General features: G+C 46.2%; 3 protein-coding genes across 3 annotated transcripts; all 3 read right to left on the minus strand.

Moving 5' to 3' along the window:
• Positions 1-1,158: 1,158 nt before the first annotated feature.
• On the minus strand, positions 1,159-3,462 carry LOC139460290 (uncharacterized). The gene has a single exon (XM_071241785.1). The coding sequence runs from the start codon at positions 3,460-3,462 to the stop codon at positions 1,159-1,161; it is 2,304 nt and encodes a 767-aa protein (XP_071097886.1).
• Positions 3,463-3,534: 72 nt separating this feature from the next.
• On the minus strand, positions 3,535-10,465 carry LOC139460291 (pneumococcal serine-rich repeat protein-like). The gene is made up of 2 exons (XM_071241786.1): positions 3,650-10,465; positions 3,535-3,543 (listed from the first exon to the last, which is right to left on the minus strand). Exons 1-2 carry the CDS (start codon positions 10,463-10,465, stop codon positions 3,535-3,537), a joined length of 6,825 nt encoding a protein of 2,274 aa, XP_071097887.1.
• A 1,965-nt stretch (positions 10,466-12,430) lies between these two features.
• On the minus strand, positions 12,431-14,701 carry LOC139460292 (mucin-22-like). The gene has a single exon (XM_071241787.1). It carries the CDS (start codon positions 14,699-14,701, stop codon positions 12,431-12,433), a length of 2,271 nt encoding a protein of 756 aa, XP_071097888.1.
• Positions 14,702-20,207: the final 5,506 nt, after the last annotated feature.

Genomic DNA, 20,207 nt, shown 5'->3' on the forward strand with positions numbered 1-20,207 from the left:
CTGTAACATTCTACAAAGTATTCACAATATTGTGTAGGTTAACGATACTATCTGTAGGTATTCACAGTATCATGTGGTCTAACAGTAACACATTGCACATTGTTTGGTTGTACTTCAATGGAGTATTCATCAATATTTGATTCTGTCACTTTGAATTTGGCTGCTGATTGGGCGACATTTCTATTTTATTATTTCATGGCGAGATTGTCTAGAAACAACTGCTCATATTCATAAGAAATGTATGTTGTTTTAATTTTTCAAGTTTAAGTGTGAGAATAAGAGGAGGTAGTAATGTCTAGGTTGCATTGTGGTTATGACTTTAATGTCGTGTCAATCTCATTGTGTTGATCCTGTAAATACTACTACAGCTTTTGTAAATAACTTTATGGACCTGTGGAGATCCGGGGTAGAATAGGTCTTCAGTTACCCATGCTTGCCGTAAAAGGCGACTATGCTTGTCGTAAAAGGCGACTAACGGGATCGGTAGTCAGGATCGCTGACTTGGTCGATGAATGTCATCGTATCCCAATTGCGTGGATCGATGCTGATGATGTAATTCACTAGATTGTCTGGTCAAGACTCGATCATTTACAGACCGCCGTCATATGGCTGGAATATTGCCGAGTGCGACGTTAAACCACCAACAAACAAACAAAGAATTTTATGACATGTCATCGTCAAACCATTGACAGCCAGTGTTTGGTAAGAGACTTGCGCCCAAGATTGTTAAAAATAACATTTGTACCAAAAAGATACGAGAAACAAATTTGCCTCCGGTTTTACTCAAAAGAATAGTTATTCGCTAGAAATGTCTGATGGTCTGAAAAAATATGCTGTTAAGTTTTTTTAAATAGAATTGAAGCAGTAACGAAAATCATTTTCTGACTCCCCCAGAATATGTAGTCCCATACTAATTGTTGAAGCTGTGTTTTGCTTTACGGTTGTACACTTTGTAACAATGACTACACAATTAATATGAATGAAGTAGCATTCCACTTTCGAACAGAGACACTCGCATTTAGTACTTACCACCCTGTTGGCTCACTGAAGGGCTGTCCTGCTGAATGGGGGCCATGTACTGGCCGACACTTGTAGAAAGACTGGATGGGTACTGACTTCTTGGATACTGGTGGTTGAACTGGGTAAAACGTGTACCGGTCACTCCAGACTGAGAGACACGTTGGGTAGGATTAGGATAGCTTGCTGTAAACTGTTGGGTAGATGCTCCAGTTTGTTGGACAGTGTTGGCGTAGCTTCCCGTGTTGGACGGGATAGACGCAGTTGCTCCAGTCTGTTGGGCAGTGTTGATGTAGCTTCCCCTGTTGGACGGCACAGACGCAGCTGCTCCAGTCTGTTGGGCAGTGTTGATGTAGCTTCCCGCGTTGGACGGCACAGACGCAGTTGCTCCAGTCTGTTGGGCAGTGTTGATGTAGCTTCCCGTGTTGGACGGGATAGACGCAGTTGCTCCAGTCTGTTGGACATAGTTGGTGTAGCTTCCCGTGTTGGACGGCACAGATGCAGTTGCTCCAGTCTGTTGGGCAGTGTTGGTGTAGCTTCCCGTGTTGGACGGGACATACACAGTTGCTCCAGTCTGTTGGGCAGTGTTGGTGTAGCTTCCCGTGTTGGACGGGACAGACGCAGTTGCTCCAGTCTGTTGGGCAGTGTTGGTGTAGCTTCCCGTGTTGGACGGCACAGACGCAGTTGCTCCAGTCTGTTGGGCAGTGTTGGTGTAGCTTCCCCTGTTGGACAGGACCGGCGCAGTTGCTCCAGTCTGTTGGGCACTGTTGGTGTAGCTTCCCGTGTTGGACGGGACAGACGAAGTTGCTCCAGTCTGTTGGTCAGTGTTGGCGTAGCTTCCCGTGTTGGACGGGACATACACAGTTGCTCCAGTCTGTTGGGCACTGTTGGTGTAGCTTCCCGTGTTGGACGGGACAGACGCAGTTGCTCCAGTCTGTTGGGCAGTGTTGGTGTAGCTTCCCGTGTTGGACGGCACAGACGCCGTTGCCCCGGTCTGTTGGACCGTGTTGGTGTAACTTCCCGTGTTGGACGGGACAGACGAAGTTGCTCCAGTCTGTTGGGCACTGTTGGTGTAGCTTCCCGTGTTGGACAGGACAGGCGCAGTTGCTCCAGTCTGTTGGGCAGTGTTGGTGTAGCTTCCCGTGTTGGACGGGACAGACGAAGTTGCTCCAGTCTGTGGGTCAGTGTTGGCGTAGCTTCCCGTGTTGGACGGGACATACACAGTTGCTCCAGTCTGTTGGGCACTGTTGGTGTAGCTTCCCGTGTTGGACGGGACAGACGCAGTTGCTCCAGTCTGTTGGACAGTGTTGGTGTAACTTCCCGTGTTGGACGGCACAGACGCAGTTGCTCCAGTCTGTTGGACAGTGTTGGTGTAGCTTCCCGTGTTGGACGGCACAGACGCAGTTGCCCCGGTCTTTTGGGCAGTGTTGGTGTAACTTCCCGTGTTGGACGGGACAGACGAAGTTGCTCCAGTCTGTTGGGCAGTGTTGGTGTAGCTTCCCGTGTTGGACGGGACAGACGAAGTTGCTCCAGTCTGTTGGGCAGTGTTGGTGTAGCTTCCCGTGTTGGACGGGACAGACGCAGTTGCTCCAGTCTGTTGGGCAGTGTTGGTGTAGCTTCCCGTGTTGGACGGGACAGACGCAGTTGCTCCAGTCTGTTGGGCAGTGTTGGTGTAGCTTCCCGTGTTGGACGGGACAGATGCAGTTGCTCCAGTCTGTTGGGCAGTGTTAATGTAGCTTCCCGTGTTGGACGGCACAGATACAGTTGCCCCGGTCTGTTGGTCAGTGTTGGTGTAGCTTCCCGTGTTGGACGGGACAGACGCAGTTGCTCCAGTCTGTTGGACAGTGTTGGTGTAACTTCCCGTGTTGGACGGCACAGACACAGTTGCTCCAGTCTGTTGGGCAGTGTTGGTGTAGCTTCCCGTGTTGGACGGCACAGACGCAGCTGCTCCAGTCTGTTGGGCAGTGTTGGTGTAGCTTCCCGTGTTGGACGGGACAGACGCAGTTGCTCCAGTCTGTTGGACAGTGTTGGTGTAACTTCCCGTGTTGGACGGCACAGACACAGCTGCTCCAGTCTGTTGGGCAGTGTTGGTGTAGCTTCCCGTGTTGGACGGGACGGACGAAGTTGCTCCAGTCTGTTGGGCAGTGTTGATGTAGCTTCCCGTGTTGGACGGGACAGACGCAGTTGCCCCGGTCTGTTGGGCAGTGTTGATGTAGCTTCCCGTGTTGGACGGCACGGACGCAGTTGCTCCAGTCTGTTGGACAGTGTTGGTGTAGCTTTCCGTGTTGGACGGCACAGACGCAGCTGCTCCAGTCTGTTCGGCAGTGTTGATGTAGCTTCCCGTGTTTGACGGCACAGACACAGTTGCTCCAGTCTGTTGGGCAGTGTTGGTGTAGCTTCCCGTGTTTGACGGCACAGATGCAGTAGCTCCAGTCTGTTGGACATAGTTGGTGTAGCTTCCCGTGTTGGATGCAGCAGTTTCAGGTGCGGAGGTTGGACCATTATTTCCAGGAGCAATTACAGTGGCTGCCACATAAGGTGTAATATTTACACTTGCAGTAGAAGCAATTTCAGGTTCGGCAGTTGGCCCTGTACTTCCAGATCCGCCAACATTGGTTGCCGTAACTGTTACAGAAGGTGTAGACTCAGCAGTAGGAGTGGTTTCAGGTTCGGCAGTTGGCCCTGCACTTCCGGATCCACCAACATTGGTTGCCGTAACAGCCTCAGAAGCTGTAGTCTTGGCACTTGCAGCAGAAGCAGTTTCAGGTTCGGCAGATGGCCCTGTATTTCCAGATCCGCCAACATTGGTTGCCGTAGCTGCTACAGAAGGTGTAGTCTCAGCAGTAGAAGCAATTTCAGGTTCGGCAGTTGGCCCTGCACTTCCGGATCCGCCAACATTGGTTGCCGTAACTACTACAGTAGGTGTAGTCTCAGCAGTAGGAGTGGTTTCAGGTTCGGTAATTGGTCCGCCAACATTACTTGCAGTACCTGTCAATGCAGATGTAGAAGCTGTTCCAGGTGCGGACGTTGGAGCTAAGCTTCCAGTGGCACCAACATTGGTTGCAAGGACTACAGCATCAGACGCAGTGTAACCAGAATTGTTATTTGTGGTTCCCGAAGATGATGTTCCAATAGTATTTGTTAGAGAACCCTCATGCCCAGTATAGCCTATCAGTGTGTTAGAATTGACTCCTGAGACTGAATTACCCATACTATTAGCTGAAGCACCTGCTTCGGGTGGAGAGGTGGTGTCCCTGGTAGCCGTCACGCCAATATTAAAGACAGAGTTTGAACCTGATGTTGCTTGCTGGCCAGTGAAGGGAATAGCATTAGCATCAAGAACAATCTTCATTGTGTTCGAAACTGGAACCTCCACGTTAGAACCAGGAGCCCCTGGGTAGTAAACAGATTCAGCGTTGTTGGGAACAGGTGCCGAACTAGAAATAGGGGCTTCTCCAGACACTTTCGAAGCGGACTCTATATTACCAGACTGTGTGTTAGTGCCTGTGGAAGTTGAACTGGCTCCATTTGTTGTAGTAATAGCGTTTGCTGTTTGTGTGTTTGAGACCGTGCCTCCACTAATTGCAGCAATATTACTGGTGTCAGCATTAACATTATTTACACCATCGAAAGTTGTTGGCGTGTTTGACCCACTGTTAGCTGTTCCCTCTCGTGTTGACTGAATGTAGAGAGAGTAAGCGGTTGAGCCAGTTGGAGATGCTGCACCCGTAATTGTATTCCCAAACAAGACAGAACTGGTGGGGCCTGTGGCGTCATTACTGTTTGTAGCTGCTGGTTGCGTGGCAGCATTGATCGTTGTCGCAGCTTGTTGCGTGGCAGCTTGTTGTGTCGCAGCTTGTTGCGTGGCAGCTTGTTGTGTGGCAGCTTGTTGCGTGGAAGCATTGTTGGTTATTGCAGCTTGTTGCGTGGCAGCTTGTTGCGTGGCAGCTTGTTGCGTGGCAGCATTATTGGTTGTTGCAGCTTGTTGAGTGGCGTCATAACTGCCTGTGGCAGCTTGTTGCGTGGCAACATAGTTGGTTGTTGTAGCTTGTTGCGTGGCGTCATAACTGCCTGTGGCAGCTGGTTTAGTAGCAGCATTGTTGGTTATGGCAGCTGGTTGTGAGGCAGCGAAGTTGGTTGTTGCGGCTTGTTGCGTGGCAGCTTGTTGCGTGGCAGCATTATTGGTTGTCGCAGCTTGTTGTGTGGGGTCATAACTGCCTGTGGCAGCTTGTTGCATAGCGTCATTACTACCTATGGCAGCTTGTTGCGTGGCAACATAGTTGGTTGCTGCAGCTTGTTGAGTGGCGTCATAACTGCCTGTGGCAGCTGGTTGTGTGGTAGCATTGTTGGTTGTGGCAGCTGGTTGTGAGACAGCGATGTTGGTTGTTGCGGCTGGTTGTGTGGCAGCATAGTTTGTTGTTGCGGCTTGTTGCGTGGCAGCTTGTTGCGTGGCAGCATTATTGATTGTCGCAGCTTGTTGTGTGGGGTCATAACTGCCTGTGGCAGCTTGTTGCATAGCGTCATTACTACCTATGGCAGCTTGCTGCGTGGCAACATAGTTGGTTGCAGCTTGTTGTGTGGCGTCATAACTGCCTGTGGCACCTGGTTGTGTGGCAGTTTGTTGCGTGGCAGCATAGTTGGTTGTTGCAGCTTGTTGCGAGGCGTCACTACCTGTGGCAGCTTGCTGCGTGGCAGCATAGTTGGTTGTGGCAGCTTTTTGCGTGGCGTCATTACTACCTATGGCAGCTTGTTGCGTGGAAACAAAGTTGGTTGTTGCAGCTTTTTGGGTGGCGTCATAACTGCCTGTGGCAGCTTGTTGCGTGGCGTCATTACTACCTGTGGCAGCTTGTTGCGCGGCAACATATTTGGTTGTTGCAGCTTGTTTCGTGGCGTCATAACTGCCTGTGGCAGCTGGTTGTGTGGCAGCATTGTTGGTTGTTGCAGCTGACTGGGTTGTGTCATAACTGCTAGTGACAGCCGATCCGGTGACGTCACTGACAGTGACAACCGGTTGTGTGGCAGTGTTGATTGTTTGCCCTGGCGCCACAGTAGATAAAGAAGGATGAACAGTTGAATCAGTCAGTGGCAGGGAAGCTGCACTTGAATGAAGTAAACTCGAAATATGACTTGGGGATGCATAAACTACCTCTGGACTACCTTGAGATTGTGAAGTGAAGGCACGTGTCGCTTCCGTGGCATGCGTTGTTACTAATATTTCGCCGGAAGGTAGAGGAGCATTTGCAGTGTTTCCTGCCATCGCTGTATGCGTTACTGTCACAGACCCTGAGCCCGATTCAAAGGTAGGTGTCTGGGTGATCTTAGATGCATCGGAGGCAGCAGCAGCTGTTGGTGGTTGGTTTGATGTGAAGAAACTACTGGATCCTGACTTGCTTAAATCGGTACGCGATGCTATTGTTTGGGAATTTGAACTTGACGTATCCACACCTGTGGATGTCGCCATTGAAGTTTTTTCATAGTGTCCTGGCTTAACGTCCTTGGAGACGATTCCTGGGAAGATTACATTATCGGCATTGGCGCCGGAGACATCTTTGAGATAGGTGTTTTTGTCTGGTTTTGATGGCTGCACGTACACAAATTGTTCAGTGTTGGACAGGGATAACTTCTGTGATGTTTCCTTCAAGCTACTTCCAACTGAAGATGAAGATGACGGTGTTAAACCACTCTGTGATGATGTACCGCTCTTTGATGACATTGAACCACTCTGTGATGACGCTGTTCCACTTTGTGATGATGTTGAACCACTCTGTGGTGACGTCGAACCACTCTGTGATGACGCTGTTCCACTTTGTGATGATGTCATACCACTCTGTGATGACGCTGTTCCACTTTTGGATGATGTTGAACCACTCTGTGATGACGCTGTCCCACTTTGTGATGACACTGTTCCACTTGGTGATGATGCCATACCATTCTGTGATGATGCATCACTTTGTGATGATGTCTTACCACTCTGTGATGACGCTGTTCCATTTTGTGATGATGTCATACCACTCTGTGATGACGCTGTTCCACTTTTGGATGATGTTGAACCACTCTGTGATGATGTTGAACCACTCTGTGATGATGTCATACCACTCTGTGATGACGCTGTTCCACTTTTGGATGATGTTGAACCACTCTGTGATGACGCTGTTCCACTTTGTGATGACACTGTTCCACTTTGTGATGATGCCATACCATTCTGTGATGATGCATCACTTTGTGATGATGTCATACCACTCTGTGATGACGCTGTTCCACTTTGTGATGATGCCATACCACTCTGTGATGACGCTGTTCCACTTTGTGATGATGTCATACCACTCTGTGATGACGCTGTTCCACTTTGTGATGATGTCATACCACTCTGTGATGACGCTGTTCCACTTTGTGATGATGTCATACCACTCTGTGATGACGCTGTTCCACTTTGTGATGACGCTGAACCGCTCTGTGATGTAGATGCACTTGCTGGTACAGATTCAGTCAGATGTGTTGATGACCCAGAGTTTTTATTTGTAGAACCACCCACATGTGCCGTTTGGAAAGAGGAAGTCATCTGACTTGCAGTTGAATGGATTGATGTCCGCTGATTTGATGCAGATGTTGCTGGAGACAATGATTGCTGGTTATAAGCAGGGTCTTTATTGACGTTTGGCATCATGGATAACCTGTCTGCTGTTGGGACAACGGGTACATAAGGCATTCCGGATCCTGACACTGTAAGGTGTGTTGGGTTTGTCATACTATTCAGTTGGGCAAAACCTTGTTCTGATACTGTATTGGCCACTATTGTGTTGGCAGCACTCTGTGTGTCTGGAACGGGGACGTTGCTTATTTCGTTGGATAAGGCTAAGGCAACAGAGTTGTCGTGACGTCCTGCGATAATAGGCATGAACCCGAAAACGGAGTTTTGGTTACTCCAAGGTGAGTTTACTGGAACGTTGCTTGCACTGGATCCAGTAGTTGTGGACCCTGAACCGCTAATGGTGCCTGAACCACCAGTAGAGCTTGTCCCGCTCAAACCTGAACCGCTTGTACTGCCTGAACTGCTTATTGAACCTAAACCGGTGGTGGAGCCTGACCCGGTTGTGGAGCTTGATCCGCTAGTGGAGCCTGAAAGACTGGAAGACCCTAATCCGCTGGTAGAGCTTGATCCGGTTGTGGAACTTGATCCACTGACAGAGCCTGAATTGCTGGTAGAGCCGGAACCTGCGATGGAGCCTGAACCTATGGTGGAGCTTGATCCGGTCGTGGAGCCTGATCCGGTCGTGGAGCCTGATGTGGTTGTCGAGGCTGAACCGCTCGTAGAGCCTGAACCTATGGTGGAGCCTGATCCGGTCGTGGAGCCTGATCCGGTTGTCGAGGCTGAACCGCTCGTAGAGCCTGAACCTATGGTAGAACCTGATCCGACTGTGGAACTTGATCCACTGACAGAGCCTGAACCGCTCGTAGAGCCTGAACCTATGGTGGAGCCTGATCCGGTCGTGGAGCCTGATCCGGTTGTCGAGGCTGAACCGCTCGTAGAGCCTGAACCTATGGTAGAGCCTGATCCGGTCGTGGAGCCTGATCCAGTTGTCGAGGCTGAACCGCTCGTAGAGCCTGAACCTATGGTGGAGCCTGATCCGGTCGTGGAGCCTGATCCGGTTGTCGAGGCTGAACCGCTCGTAGAGCCTGAACCTATGGTGGAGCCTGATCCGGTCGTGGAGCCTGATCCAGTTGTCGGGGCTGAACCGCTCGTAGAGCCTGAACCTATGGTGGAGCTTGATCCGGTCGTGGAGCCTGATCCGGTTGTCGAGGCTGAACCGCTCGTAGAGCCTGAACCTATGGTAGAACCTGATCCGACTGTGGAGCTTGATCCGACTGTGGAGCTTGATCCGACTGTGGAGCTTGATCCGATTGTGGGGCCTGATCCGGTTGTCGAGGCTGAACCGCTAGTAGAGCTTGATCCACTGACAGAGCCTGATGCGTTAGTAGAGCTAGTTCCGCTGGTAGCGCTTGTTCCGCTGGTAGAGCCTGTTCCGATGGTAGAGCCAGTTCCGATGGTAGAGCTTGAGCCGATTGTGAAGCCTGATCCGGTTGTCGAGGCTGAACCGCTGGTAGTGCTTGTTCCGATAGTAGAGCTGGATCCGGTTGTGGAACTTGACCCACTGACAGAGCCTGATCCGCTAGTAGAGCCTGTTCCGATAGTAGAGCTGGATCCGGTTGTGGAACTTGACCCACTGACAGAGTCTGATCCGCTAGTAGAGCCTGTTCCGATAGTAGAGCTGGATCCGGTTGTGGAATTTGATCCACTGACAGAGCCTGATGCGATCAGAGAGCCTGAGCCGCTGGCCGAACTTGTTCCGATGGTAGAACTAGATCCGGTTCCGATTGTTGTGCCTGAACCGCCCGTATTGCTTGATCCACTGACAGAGCCTGATGCAATCGTAGAGCCTGAGCCGCTGGTCATGCTTGTTCCGCTGGTAGCGCTTGTTCCGCTGGCCGTACTTGTTCCAATGGCAGCGATTGTTCCGGTGGTAGAACTAGATCCGGTTGCGATTGTTGTGCCTGAACCGTTAGTAGAGCTTGATCCAGTTGTGGAACTTGATCCAGTTGTGGAACTTGATCCACTGACAGAATCTGATCCGCTAGTAGAACCTGTTCCGATGGTCGTGCTTGTTCCGCTGGTAGCGCTTGTTCCGCTGGTAGAGCCTGTTCCGCTCGTAGCGCTTGTTCCGATGGTCGTGCTTGTTCCGCTAGCAGAGTCTGTTCCGCTAGTGGAACCTGTTCCTATGGTCGTGCTTGAACCGGTTGTGGAACTTGATCCGCTGGCAGAGCCTGAACCGCTGCTGGTGCTTGAAGTCTTGGAAGTGGTTGAACTTGACCCAGTTGTAACAGAACCGACGGTTGAGCCTGACGCAGCTGTTGTGCCTGAACCTGTAGGGAGGCTTGATGCGAGTGTTGTGCTTGAACCACCGATAGAGGTTGATGCTGAGGCAGATTTTGACCCAGTTGTTGAACCTGAACCGACAACAGTGACCGAACCGCCTGTGGGACTTGGTGCGGATGCTTGTCCACCAACAACATACTTGTCTGAAGAGACTTCATTGTGGGTTAAATGTGATGGCAAGGGGGCCTGTGCTACCTGGACAGGGATACTTGCAGATGTTGAAAATACATTGCCAGTATTGTGTGCCGTTTCCACAGAATTGGTCTGTGTGTGAGAGTGGATGAGGGTGTGGACATGTGAATCTCTAATGATACCGGTGGTGGATGCGTGCCAGTCATTCGGACTCCAGACAACATGGTTCTGGCCCGATAGATCAGTCACAACAGATTCTACACCTGTCTTCGTGTTTCCAGGTTTGTACATGGTTCCAGCATCGATCGCATTGTCAGCATTGAAACCAGATACGTCCTTTACAATGCTTGTCTTATCCGGCACTGCGTTTTTATTGGGGGACATTGCGTAAACTACGTTCGAGTCAGACGGTAATTCCGTTGCACCGTTGGTCGTTGCAGAGGATCCTGTTTGAACAGTTGTCGAACTGGTATGACCTGTCGAAACCGCATTGTTTGTCGTTGTTCCAAGTGTGCCTGTCTGGATTGATCCGGTTCCCGATTGCTGTGTTGAACCGGTATGGTCTGTCGAAACCGCATGGCCTGTGGTTGAACCAATTTGGCCTGTCTGGATGGATCCGGTTCCCGATTGGTGTGTGGAACTGGCATGACCTGTCGAAACCGCATGGCCTGTTGTTGAACCAATCGGGCCTGTCTGGATTGAATCGGTTGTAGACTGTTCTGTGGAACTGGTATGAAGAGTTGAACCTGTCAGTATAGTGGTAGGACCTGATGAGCCTAGGGTTACAGCATTTGAAGTGAGACCAGTTTGTGATGATCCGGTTGTGAACGTAGTACCAGTTACCTATAAGTAAAGAGAGAAATGTTTTATGGGCGGATTTATTTTTAAAAATGAACATCAAATGCAAAATGAGTGTTTAAGCACCGTACAATTAGTTTTAATCAATTTCAACATATACCTCTATGATATATATCATGGTATTATCCCAATTTAACATTGCTACTAAATATTAGTCTTGATCCTCAATGCTTTCCAAAAATGAATAAAAACGAAAGTAAAAGATATAGGCAAACTCCATTTCATAAAATCACCAATGCATCACATATTTTCACAAAACAAAGTGACATTAATCAGTATCAGAATGAGGCGGTGATGATAAACAAGCTATTATCTACTTTTCAATTGTAAACCGATTTGATCAGGTCTTGGGATGGAACCAACTGTGCCTGCCTGAAATTATATGTTCCCATAGTAGTGATTACTGTTATGGTAAACGGCTTATGTATCTACTAGTCAGTGTTAAATCCGCATCATTTGCCAGTATTGTGTAGTGTACATATAGTATTACACGAAGCTATCTATGACCATGAACGGTGCAGTACACTACAATGCAATAAACATGTAAGCCAAGTATTCACATCAAACAATCAAGCAATTTGATAGCAAATGTTCACTGTTCAAATGTGCCTAGGTGACAAAACATACATTGAACATATACACATGTTCCATACCTACCTTTGGTGATTCAAGTCTATGACATACACACAATGATATGTGACATATGGTAATTTAGCCATGCGTGCAGGTATATACTACTCAAAACAGGTTCAAGAACACCCACAGTTGAAAGGCTGTGTGTTGCAATAGTCACCAGCCACCAGAATGTTCTTTAACTTCTTTTGTTTAATATATACAACGCACAACATATAACCATACAACAGTCTAGCGATATGGGACATTGACAATTGAGTCATGCGTGCAGACATATACATGTATAACAGATATGACTATACCACAGTATAGCGACATATGGCATTGACAATTGACTCATACGTGTCTACATATATAACACATGTGACTATACTACAATATAAGCGTCTATATAGCAACATGTGACAGTTGATACAAGAGTCATACAGATGTATAACATTTGGCACTAAATAATGGTATACCACAGGATAGGATGGTATATGCAAACTAAGAAGAAAACTAAAGCATACAAAGACATATTTATAACACTGGACGATAAGCATAAACAACATTATACAACATACAGATACAGGTAACTCTTCTGCTGAACACAATGACATGAAGACTAATACCAATAGGCGCAAGCCACTTGTTTCATACCATCTGTTAATCCAGCTTTCACTCACAAATGCACATGAAGTCATTCTCGAAGACGCAATTTACCATTGCATGAGGGTCGCTTGACCATGGATCCTTATCTTAAAGAAGCATTACTATATTATCTGTCTTCCCAACAAACATTCCAAGCATATCCTGACTTTAGAATAGGGCACATTGACATAAAGCAAGCGTTTGTGAAGCAATAGCGTGTCAGAGCAACTATAAACGACGTACAAGTCCAGATGCTTCAGTTGTTGTAATAATGTTGGCTGAAGTTGTCGCTGCGGGCGTTGATGTTGTGGTAGTCTCTGTGATAGTCCCCTCCTTCATGGCACTGCTGTTGGCACTACTTGGGGATTCCTTCTCAGTTGACGTTGCTATCGCGTTGGTTGTTTCAGTGCTGAAACTGCCGGAGGTTTGGGATGAATTTGTTGATCCTGATGCTGTGTTTATATTAGATGATATCCCGGGTACCTTGGTGGTTGCAGCCGTAGGAAGCTGTGTTGAGAGTCCACTGGTACTTGACTGTTTCGCTGAAGTTGAGAATTGGCCTTCATGTGGAATTGTCGTGCCCGTTATTTCAACTTGCGGTATAGAAGGTGCGTCAGTTCTTTCGCCTTGGGAAGTGGTTGTTGTGGCTGACTGCGAAAATGCCTTCGAAGGAAAGGGGTGGGAAGGCGCAATGGTTGTGCCTGACACTTCGCCTTGAGCTGAAATGGTTGTGCTAGACGTTCCGCCTTGGGAAGCAGCGGTTGTGTCCGGTTGCGAAGATGTCATTGTCACTGATGTCTCAGATGGAAGGGGATGGGAGGCTGTAATGGTTGGTTTCGATGTCTCGCCTACATCAGCAGTGGTTGTGCCCGGTGGTGAAGCTGCCATTGTTACTGATGGCTCGGAAGAAATAGGATTGGAAGTTGCAATGGTTGTGCTCGATGTTTCTCCTTGAGAAGCAGTGGTTATGCCTGGTGCTGAAGAAGTCAATTGCATTGTTACAGGCGGAAGGGTATGGGATGTCGCATTGGTTGTGCCTGACGTTTCGCCTTGAGCTGCAACGGTTGCAGTTGTAGGAATATGTGTTGAGGGTCCACTTGTATTTGTCTGTCTCGATGAAGCTTTATATTCGTCCAGTTTCAAAACAGCAAGGACTAACTCGTATGGACAAGTTTTTACACTACCTGCCAATACAGCCCGAGCTCTTTCTACAGTCATGTTTTGAACCGTAGTTGCTTTGTTGACATTGGACGGGCTAACCATTGAGGCCGATGAAGCGGGTAGATTAGGGATGTGGACATGTGAGGCAGTAGTGACTGTGGTTTGGTTCTGGGTTGCAGATGTTGTGCCCGCTGTATGGCTTTCGGCTATATATGTTGTGCCTGTGGTTTCGCTTCCACTTACTGTTTTTGATGCGGCTGTTGTTTCTACTTCAGGTACAGTTGGTGCATAAGTTGTGACGCCTTGAGTTGAAGTTGGTGCTGCTGTTGTTTGACCTGGAGTTGCAGTGGGTGTGCCAGTGGTTTCTCCTTCAGGGCCAGTGATCTTGACTGTTGTTACTCTTTGTGCAGTGGGCCTGGTTGTTGTATCTCCTTGGATAGCTACGCCTGTGTCTGGCGTTGAAGATGGCATTGTTACTAATGTCCCAGACGGAAGTGGATGGGAAGCTATCTCCTGTCTCTGATCTTTTATTGCAGTGTTTGTTTCTCCTTGGAATACAACGGTGGCATTTGTTTGGTCTTGAGCTGTAATGGTTTTTCCTGATGTTTCGTTTTGAGCAGCAAGGGTTGTCCCTGACGTTTCGCCTTTAGCTGCAATGGTTGTGCCGGACGTTTCGCCTTGAGCTGCAATGGTTGTGCCGGACGTTTCGCCTTGAGCTGCAATGGTTGTGCCTGATGTTTTGCCTTGAACTGCAATGGTTGTGCCTGACTTTTCACCTCGAAATGCAACGGTTGTGACTGATGTTTTGCCTTGAGTTGCAGATAAAGTTGTTTCCGGGTACTCAGATGAAATTGGTTGGGAAGCGGCCTTGGGTGCAACGGTTGCTCGTGTTGTTCCAGTTATCACTAAGGCAGCTGTGCGTGCACCTGGGGCTATGGTACTAGCGAGACTCTTCACGGTGACTGGGGCCTTAGCTGAGCCCAGACCTGTCAGGTTGTATGATCCTTCTGATACTGCGTTAACGCTTTCTTGAGCAGCCCCAACAATGTTTTCATAAATAAACAAGTCACTAATCAATTGCTTTTTACTGTTTTTCAGTGAATCAGTGTTGCTTGCATAGATGTGGTTTGATGTTAAATCAAGTGATGTTTTATCATGGAGAGTGTTTTTACTCAAATCCCGCGATGCTTGATCCTTCGGAGGGACAACTTTCTGCTGAATTGGTGTCGTTTGTCCCTGTGGTCCTACAGTCGATATAGGTGTGATTGTCATCTCAGTTGGAATTGGGTTGAGTGTCGACTGTTCCTGAGTAAAGGTTGACTCGGATGCCGCTGTCATCACATCTGTATTTAAAGCCTCTGGCATAAAAGAAACTAATTGCTGATTTGTCAGAAACCTTGTTGTATCAGTGACATTGTTTGTCCTGTCTTGATTACTCGATACAGTTGTAGATGTATGTTCAACAGTTTCATTCCCTGGCCCCATGACGACAGGAAGTGTTGATGGACTTTGAGAAACATTCTGAGATGTCCCTGTTGATGACGTTGCTGAAGTTTCTGAATATGCTAACGTAGTAGCTGTCTGATTTGATGGAACTGGACTCGACGAAGTACCTGCATTAGTATTCTCGGGAACATGTTCTCCAGATTGCTGTGCCATCAAAGTTGTGTACTGCACTGTATGCTCACTTGGTGCCCTGTGTCCAGTACCGACTACAGAGGTTGCTTCTATTGCATGAGGCTCCTGTATTGTAGATGGTTCTGTTGCACGGGTCTCCTGTATTGTAGATGGTTCTGGGGTAGTTTCTTGGCATGGTTTCAATCCAGCTTCCAGTAACAAGCGCGCCAACTGCGGTGTTAAGTTGGGAAATCTTGGAAACCGAACTGTAGCTTGATTTAGATCCTACAGTGGCGATAAAATGGCGATAGTTACACTTGTATAAAATATGAATGAAGTCAGAGTTGACTTTTGGGTTTTCAGTTCTTAATTCTTTCATTGCGATGTCTCGGCACATATGCTGGTACCTTCATCAAGCTTACATTTTCAAAGCGATGTCTCGGCACATATGCTGGTACCTTCATCAAGCTTACATTTTCAAAGCGATGTATCGGCACAAATGCTGATACCTTCATCAAGCTTACATTTTCAAAGCGATGTATCGGGACATATGCTGGTACCTTCATCAAGCTTACATTTTCAAAGCGATGTATCGGCACATATGCTGGTACCTTCATCAAGCTTACATTTTCAAAGCGATGTATCGGCACATATGCTGGTATCTTCATCAAGCTTACATTTTCAAAGCGATGTATCGGCACATATGCTGGTACCTTCATCAAGCTTACATTTTCAAAGTGATGTCTCGGCACATATGCTGGTACCTTCATCAAGCTTACATTTTCAAAGCGACGTATCGGCACATATGCTGGTACCTTCATCAAGCTTACATTTTCAAAGCGATGTATCGGCACATATGCTGGTACCTTCATCAAGCTTACATTTTCAAAGCGACGTATCGGAACATATGCTGGTACCTTCATCAAGCTTACATTTTCAAAGCGATGTATCGGCACAAATGCTGGTACCTTCATCAAGCTTACATTTTCAAAGCGATGTATCGGGACATATGCTGGTACCTTCATCAAGCTTACATTTTCAAAGCGACGTATCGGCACATATGCTGGTACCTTCATCAAGCTTACATTTTCAAAGCGATGTATCGGCACATATGCTGGTACCTTCATCAAGCTTACATTTTCAAAGCGACGTATCGGAACATATGCTGGTACCTTCATCAAGCTTACATTTTCAAAGCGATGTATCGGCACAAATGCTGGTACCTTCATCAAGCTTACATTTTCAAAGCGATGTATCGGGACATATGCTGGTACCTTCATCAAGCTTACATTTTCAAAGCGATGTCTCGGCACATATGCTGGTACCTTCATCAAGCTTACATTTTCAAAGCGATGTCTCGGCACATATGCTGGTACCTTCATCAAGCTTACATTTTCAAAGCGATGTATCGGCACAAATGCTGGTACCTTCATCAAGCTTACATTTTCAAAGCGATGTATCGGGACATATGCTGGTACCTTCATCAAGCTTACATTTTCAAAGCGATGTATCGGCACATGTATCAAGCAAGTGATAAACGTCACATTGAGAGAGAAAAGAAGTTGACATCCATAACACATCTCTGTCTTAATTCATTCTACAGCTTCTACATGTCATAATGTATGTTACCTGAAATAAAATGTTTTCGTCTGTGCACATTCGTTTGTACACATTATAATTAACGTTCCAACACACCGTACACATCAAACAAGGTTAAACACCGTGGTATGTTTTCACGCCATCAGTTTCAGTATTAAAATCAATACAAAGTTCGAGAAAAAAATCCCATTTCACTCAAATAGAAAATATGCAAACAAAACATACAGAAAACAATAAATCTTCACAAGCCTGAAATAGGAAGGTTTTACATCGTCATGTGGTGAACAAAAGGAATACAGCCATGCTAAATCAAGCATCTTTGTTAATGGCAATGTTATAGCTACCGCCATCTTTCTATGGTAGGCAAAGGTAGTGAAGGAGGGGCAGGGGTAGGCAGAAGACATATATTTATATTTTAAGCATCTCGTGTAAGTTTATAGTTTTAAGCTACACTTATATGATACATTGTGGTAATACACGATGATAGTGGCCGAACGTGCATCACACATCGTGGTAACGTAAGTTCTTTGTTAGGTTCCTTTCTGGAAAATAAAACGTGACGCCAAGATATTTGTTAGAATATAAATTGGTCTGTGAATATACCTTGATTTTGAAGAGTCGGAGTTTCTTGTAAAGTTGAAAATAGGAAGTCTCGTTCTGACGTTTCCATTCCGTTTTAGAAGGTTAACTTCTGAGATATATTTCAAAATACATTAACATTGTACAACAAATGTTTAGTTATGCAATGTGGAAGCATAAGTTTAAACTTTTCTTTAAAATACATTATGGTAAATTTATAGTTTGAAACTAAGCTTCTATAATACATTGTTGTAATGTCATTCTATAAGCAAATCTTATATCTATATACAATGAGGTAATATAAGTTTACACTGCAAAGCTGAGGGTTCAATAATACAATTTGGTAACATAAGTTTATATTTTGCATTAATAATACTTGTGGTAATGTAAGATTATAGTTTGAAGCTAAGTTTTAATAATACTTTGTGGTAATTTAAGTTTATAGTTTGGAGCTAAGCATTTATAATACACTGCACCAATACAATTTCTTGTTCCAAGCTAATGTAAGCGTTAGGCTTTCATACAGTGAAACAGTAGAAAGTCCCTATCAGACGTTTTCATTCCGTATTAAGACACAGGAAATTTAGGTATATGTATTTTCAAAGTGTTCTTGGGGCGGTGGGGCAGCCTCGCGATTAAAGAGTTTGCTCGTCCTGCCGAAGGCCCAGGTTCGATTCCGCACATGGATACCATGTTTGAAGCTCATTTTTGGTGTCCCCCGCCATGATATTGCTGGAATATTACCAAACGTGGCGTAACGCCGAACTCACTCACTCACTCACACAAGACGTCTTACTATACTTCAAAGTTTATACATTATGTGCTTGTTTGTTCAGTTTAAACATATTTTCGTCACACGATCAGAATTGGGCAGGGGATATCATAATTTAGATCGCCCTCCCATAGGTTTACAAGCATGCTTATGTACAATTAATATATTTAGTGACATAGAAGAAAGAAGAGAAATAGAGAGACGTATATACATCAACATTGCTCGTTCAAACCTCAACTAGCGTGATTTCGATAGTAAAATAACAGGTATCTTTACCATTTAAGAATAATCAGTGTATTATTTCGTGTGTAACTAATTTGAAAAATAGACATTTAATGAAAATATAATATGGTTAAAAATGACAAGCAGGGGAAAATAGGGATCTCTTCTGACCCGGGAACACCATCGCATGTACATAAGGCAGGGGTAAAAGCAACAAAGTAATGCAATACAAATTGTTACGACACAAGCGCAGGGGGGCTATATACCCAAAACCAGTTGCATGGAACCGCCATCTAGAAGTCTTTCACCAGGGGTCAAAGCATGTCCTCTACATTTCAAGATAGCCCAAGACATTCCTGAAAGCAACCATATTACAATTAATGTTAGATATCCTGTGCGGGGTATACATGTTAAATTGCGGCATGGTATGTCAGTGGGATAGCACTAAAACAATAGTCCGGACTAGTACAAGCAGCCATACACACACACGCGCACGCATTCACGCACTCACGCATGCACGCACACACACACACACGTGCATGAACGTCGCTAATTAAATTATTGGACGCGACGTTAAACCCCATTTCACCTCACCTCACCTCACCTCACCTCAACCGTAGTTGCTGGCTAAGTAAACGGTAGGCTTCCCATTGGCCAACTGAGAGCGTAACAATTTAACGACAAATCTAGCAAATTGAGATGGACATCGACACGATTGATTGACCGACAGGCACGCTATTTCTCCGTCCCCAGTCAACAGCATGAACCATCCCCAGGACCGACCAGGGGTGGGGGTGGGGGTGGAAATAGATCATGCGTTCTGATAAACAGCGGAAATATATTTTGCATACTGTACTCACTATACTGTAAAACAATAGGTGCTTTACTAAAATAATTCAATGAAAGTTCGACCGCGATTTAATTGATACATCGTTCAAGGCGATACATCTTAAAGGTCCGGTCGAATCCTGATCAACGCTCAGGTCTAATGTCAGTAATCCAGTATTGATAACCCAAAGTTCTTTGGTCCCCGGGTTCCGCTTAAACAAAGCTAACTTCGCGCTAAGACTACTGTAAGTCTATAGTAAAGTATGGGGGTCTTAGTGCTGAGATCTTTTGATGCGCCCATGGCCCCTTTCCACAAAACGATCTTACGATTGTCGTAAGTCTATGTGAAAATATTTCAGCTAAGATCGTCTTAGCACTGATAACGCTTTGTGGAACGGGGACCGGGTCTTCGAGCTAATGAGGTTCCAACGTTCAAATTTCTGAATTACAGTAAACTACGGTTGTAACGAACACGCTTATAACGAACTGACGGATATAACGAACTTACTTTTTAGTCCCGACTATTTACTGTAGTTATGCTGAATATATATATACTTATAAAGAACTACGGTTATAACGAACTAAACATAGTAGTCCCTTTGAGTTCGTTATAACCGTAGTTTACTGTAGTTGTATTCTTATGTTAAATACTACTCAGAAAGCCCCTTCAGTTAATCAGCAACAGCAGATTATGATCACTACATTCCTTTGTAAAACAACGTATTCTATTCTGGGATGAGGTCGAGGGATGCAAACAGTACCAGCGTACGATAATAAATCCAGCGTCATTCTTCCTGAGATTCATAAATATAAGACAGGATAAAAACATATTTCGCGAGTGGGTTGGGTTTCATACCGAAGTTCGCACTGTTGACGCCATATCACGGCCGTGTAGAACAAGAGTAGGCTTCTGGAACTAAACCCATTGTTTTAATTAAACCCGAATCTTTGGCGTGACGAGCCACCGGTTTAACCACACGAGTGAGTGAGTGAGTGAGTTGGGTTCAACGCCGCTTTGAACAGTATTTCAGTTATATCCCCGTGTGTCAGCTTAATGTTGGATAAAAACTCGAAGTGATGCAAAGTTTAGACGTTTACCCCTTTGGTGAAACTCACCAGTACATGTATAATGCATTATCAAGGCGAACAGGGATTCGAACCCACGATCATAGGTTTCTGGCACACCTAAGGGGCGCAACTCCAGCGAATTGCCACGACTTTGGCGGC

This window comes from Haliotis cracherodii, unplaced genomic scaffold (assembly GCF_022045235.1).
Source record: "Haliotis cracherodii isolate W230 unplaced genomic scaffold, xgHalCrac1.p SCAF_14, whole genome shotgun sequence".
Classification (NCBI taxonomy): domain Eukaryota; kingdom Metazoa; phylum Mollusca; class Gastropoda; order Lepetellida; family Haliotidae; genus Haliotis; species Haliotis cracherodii.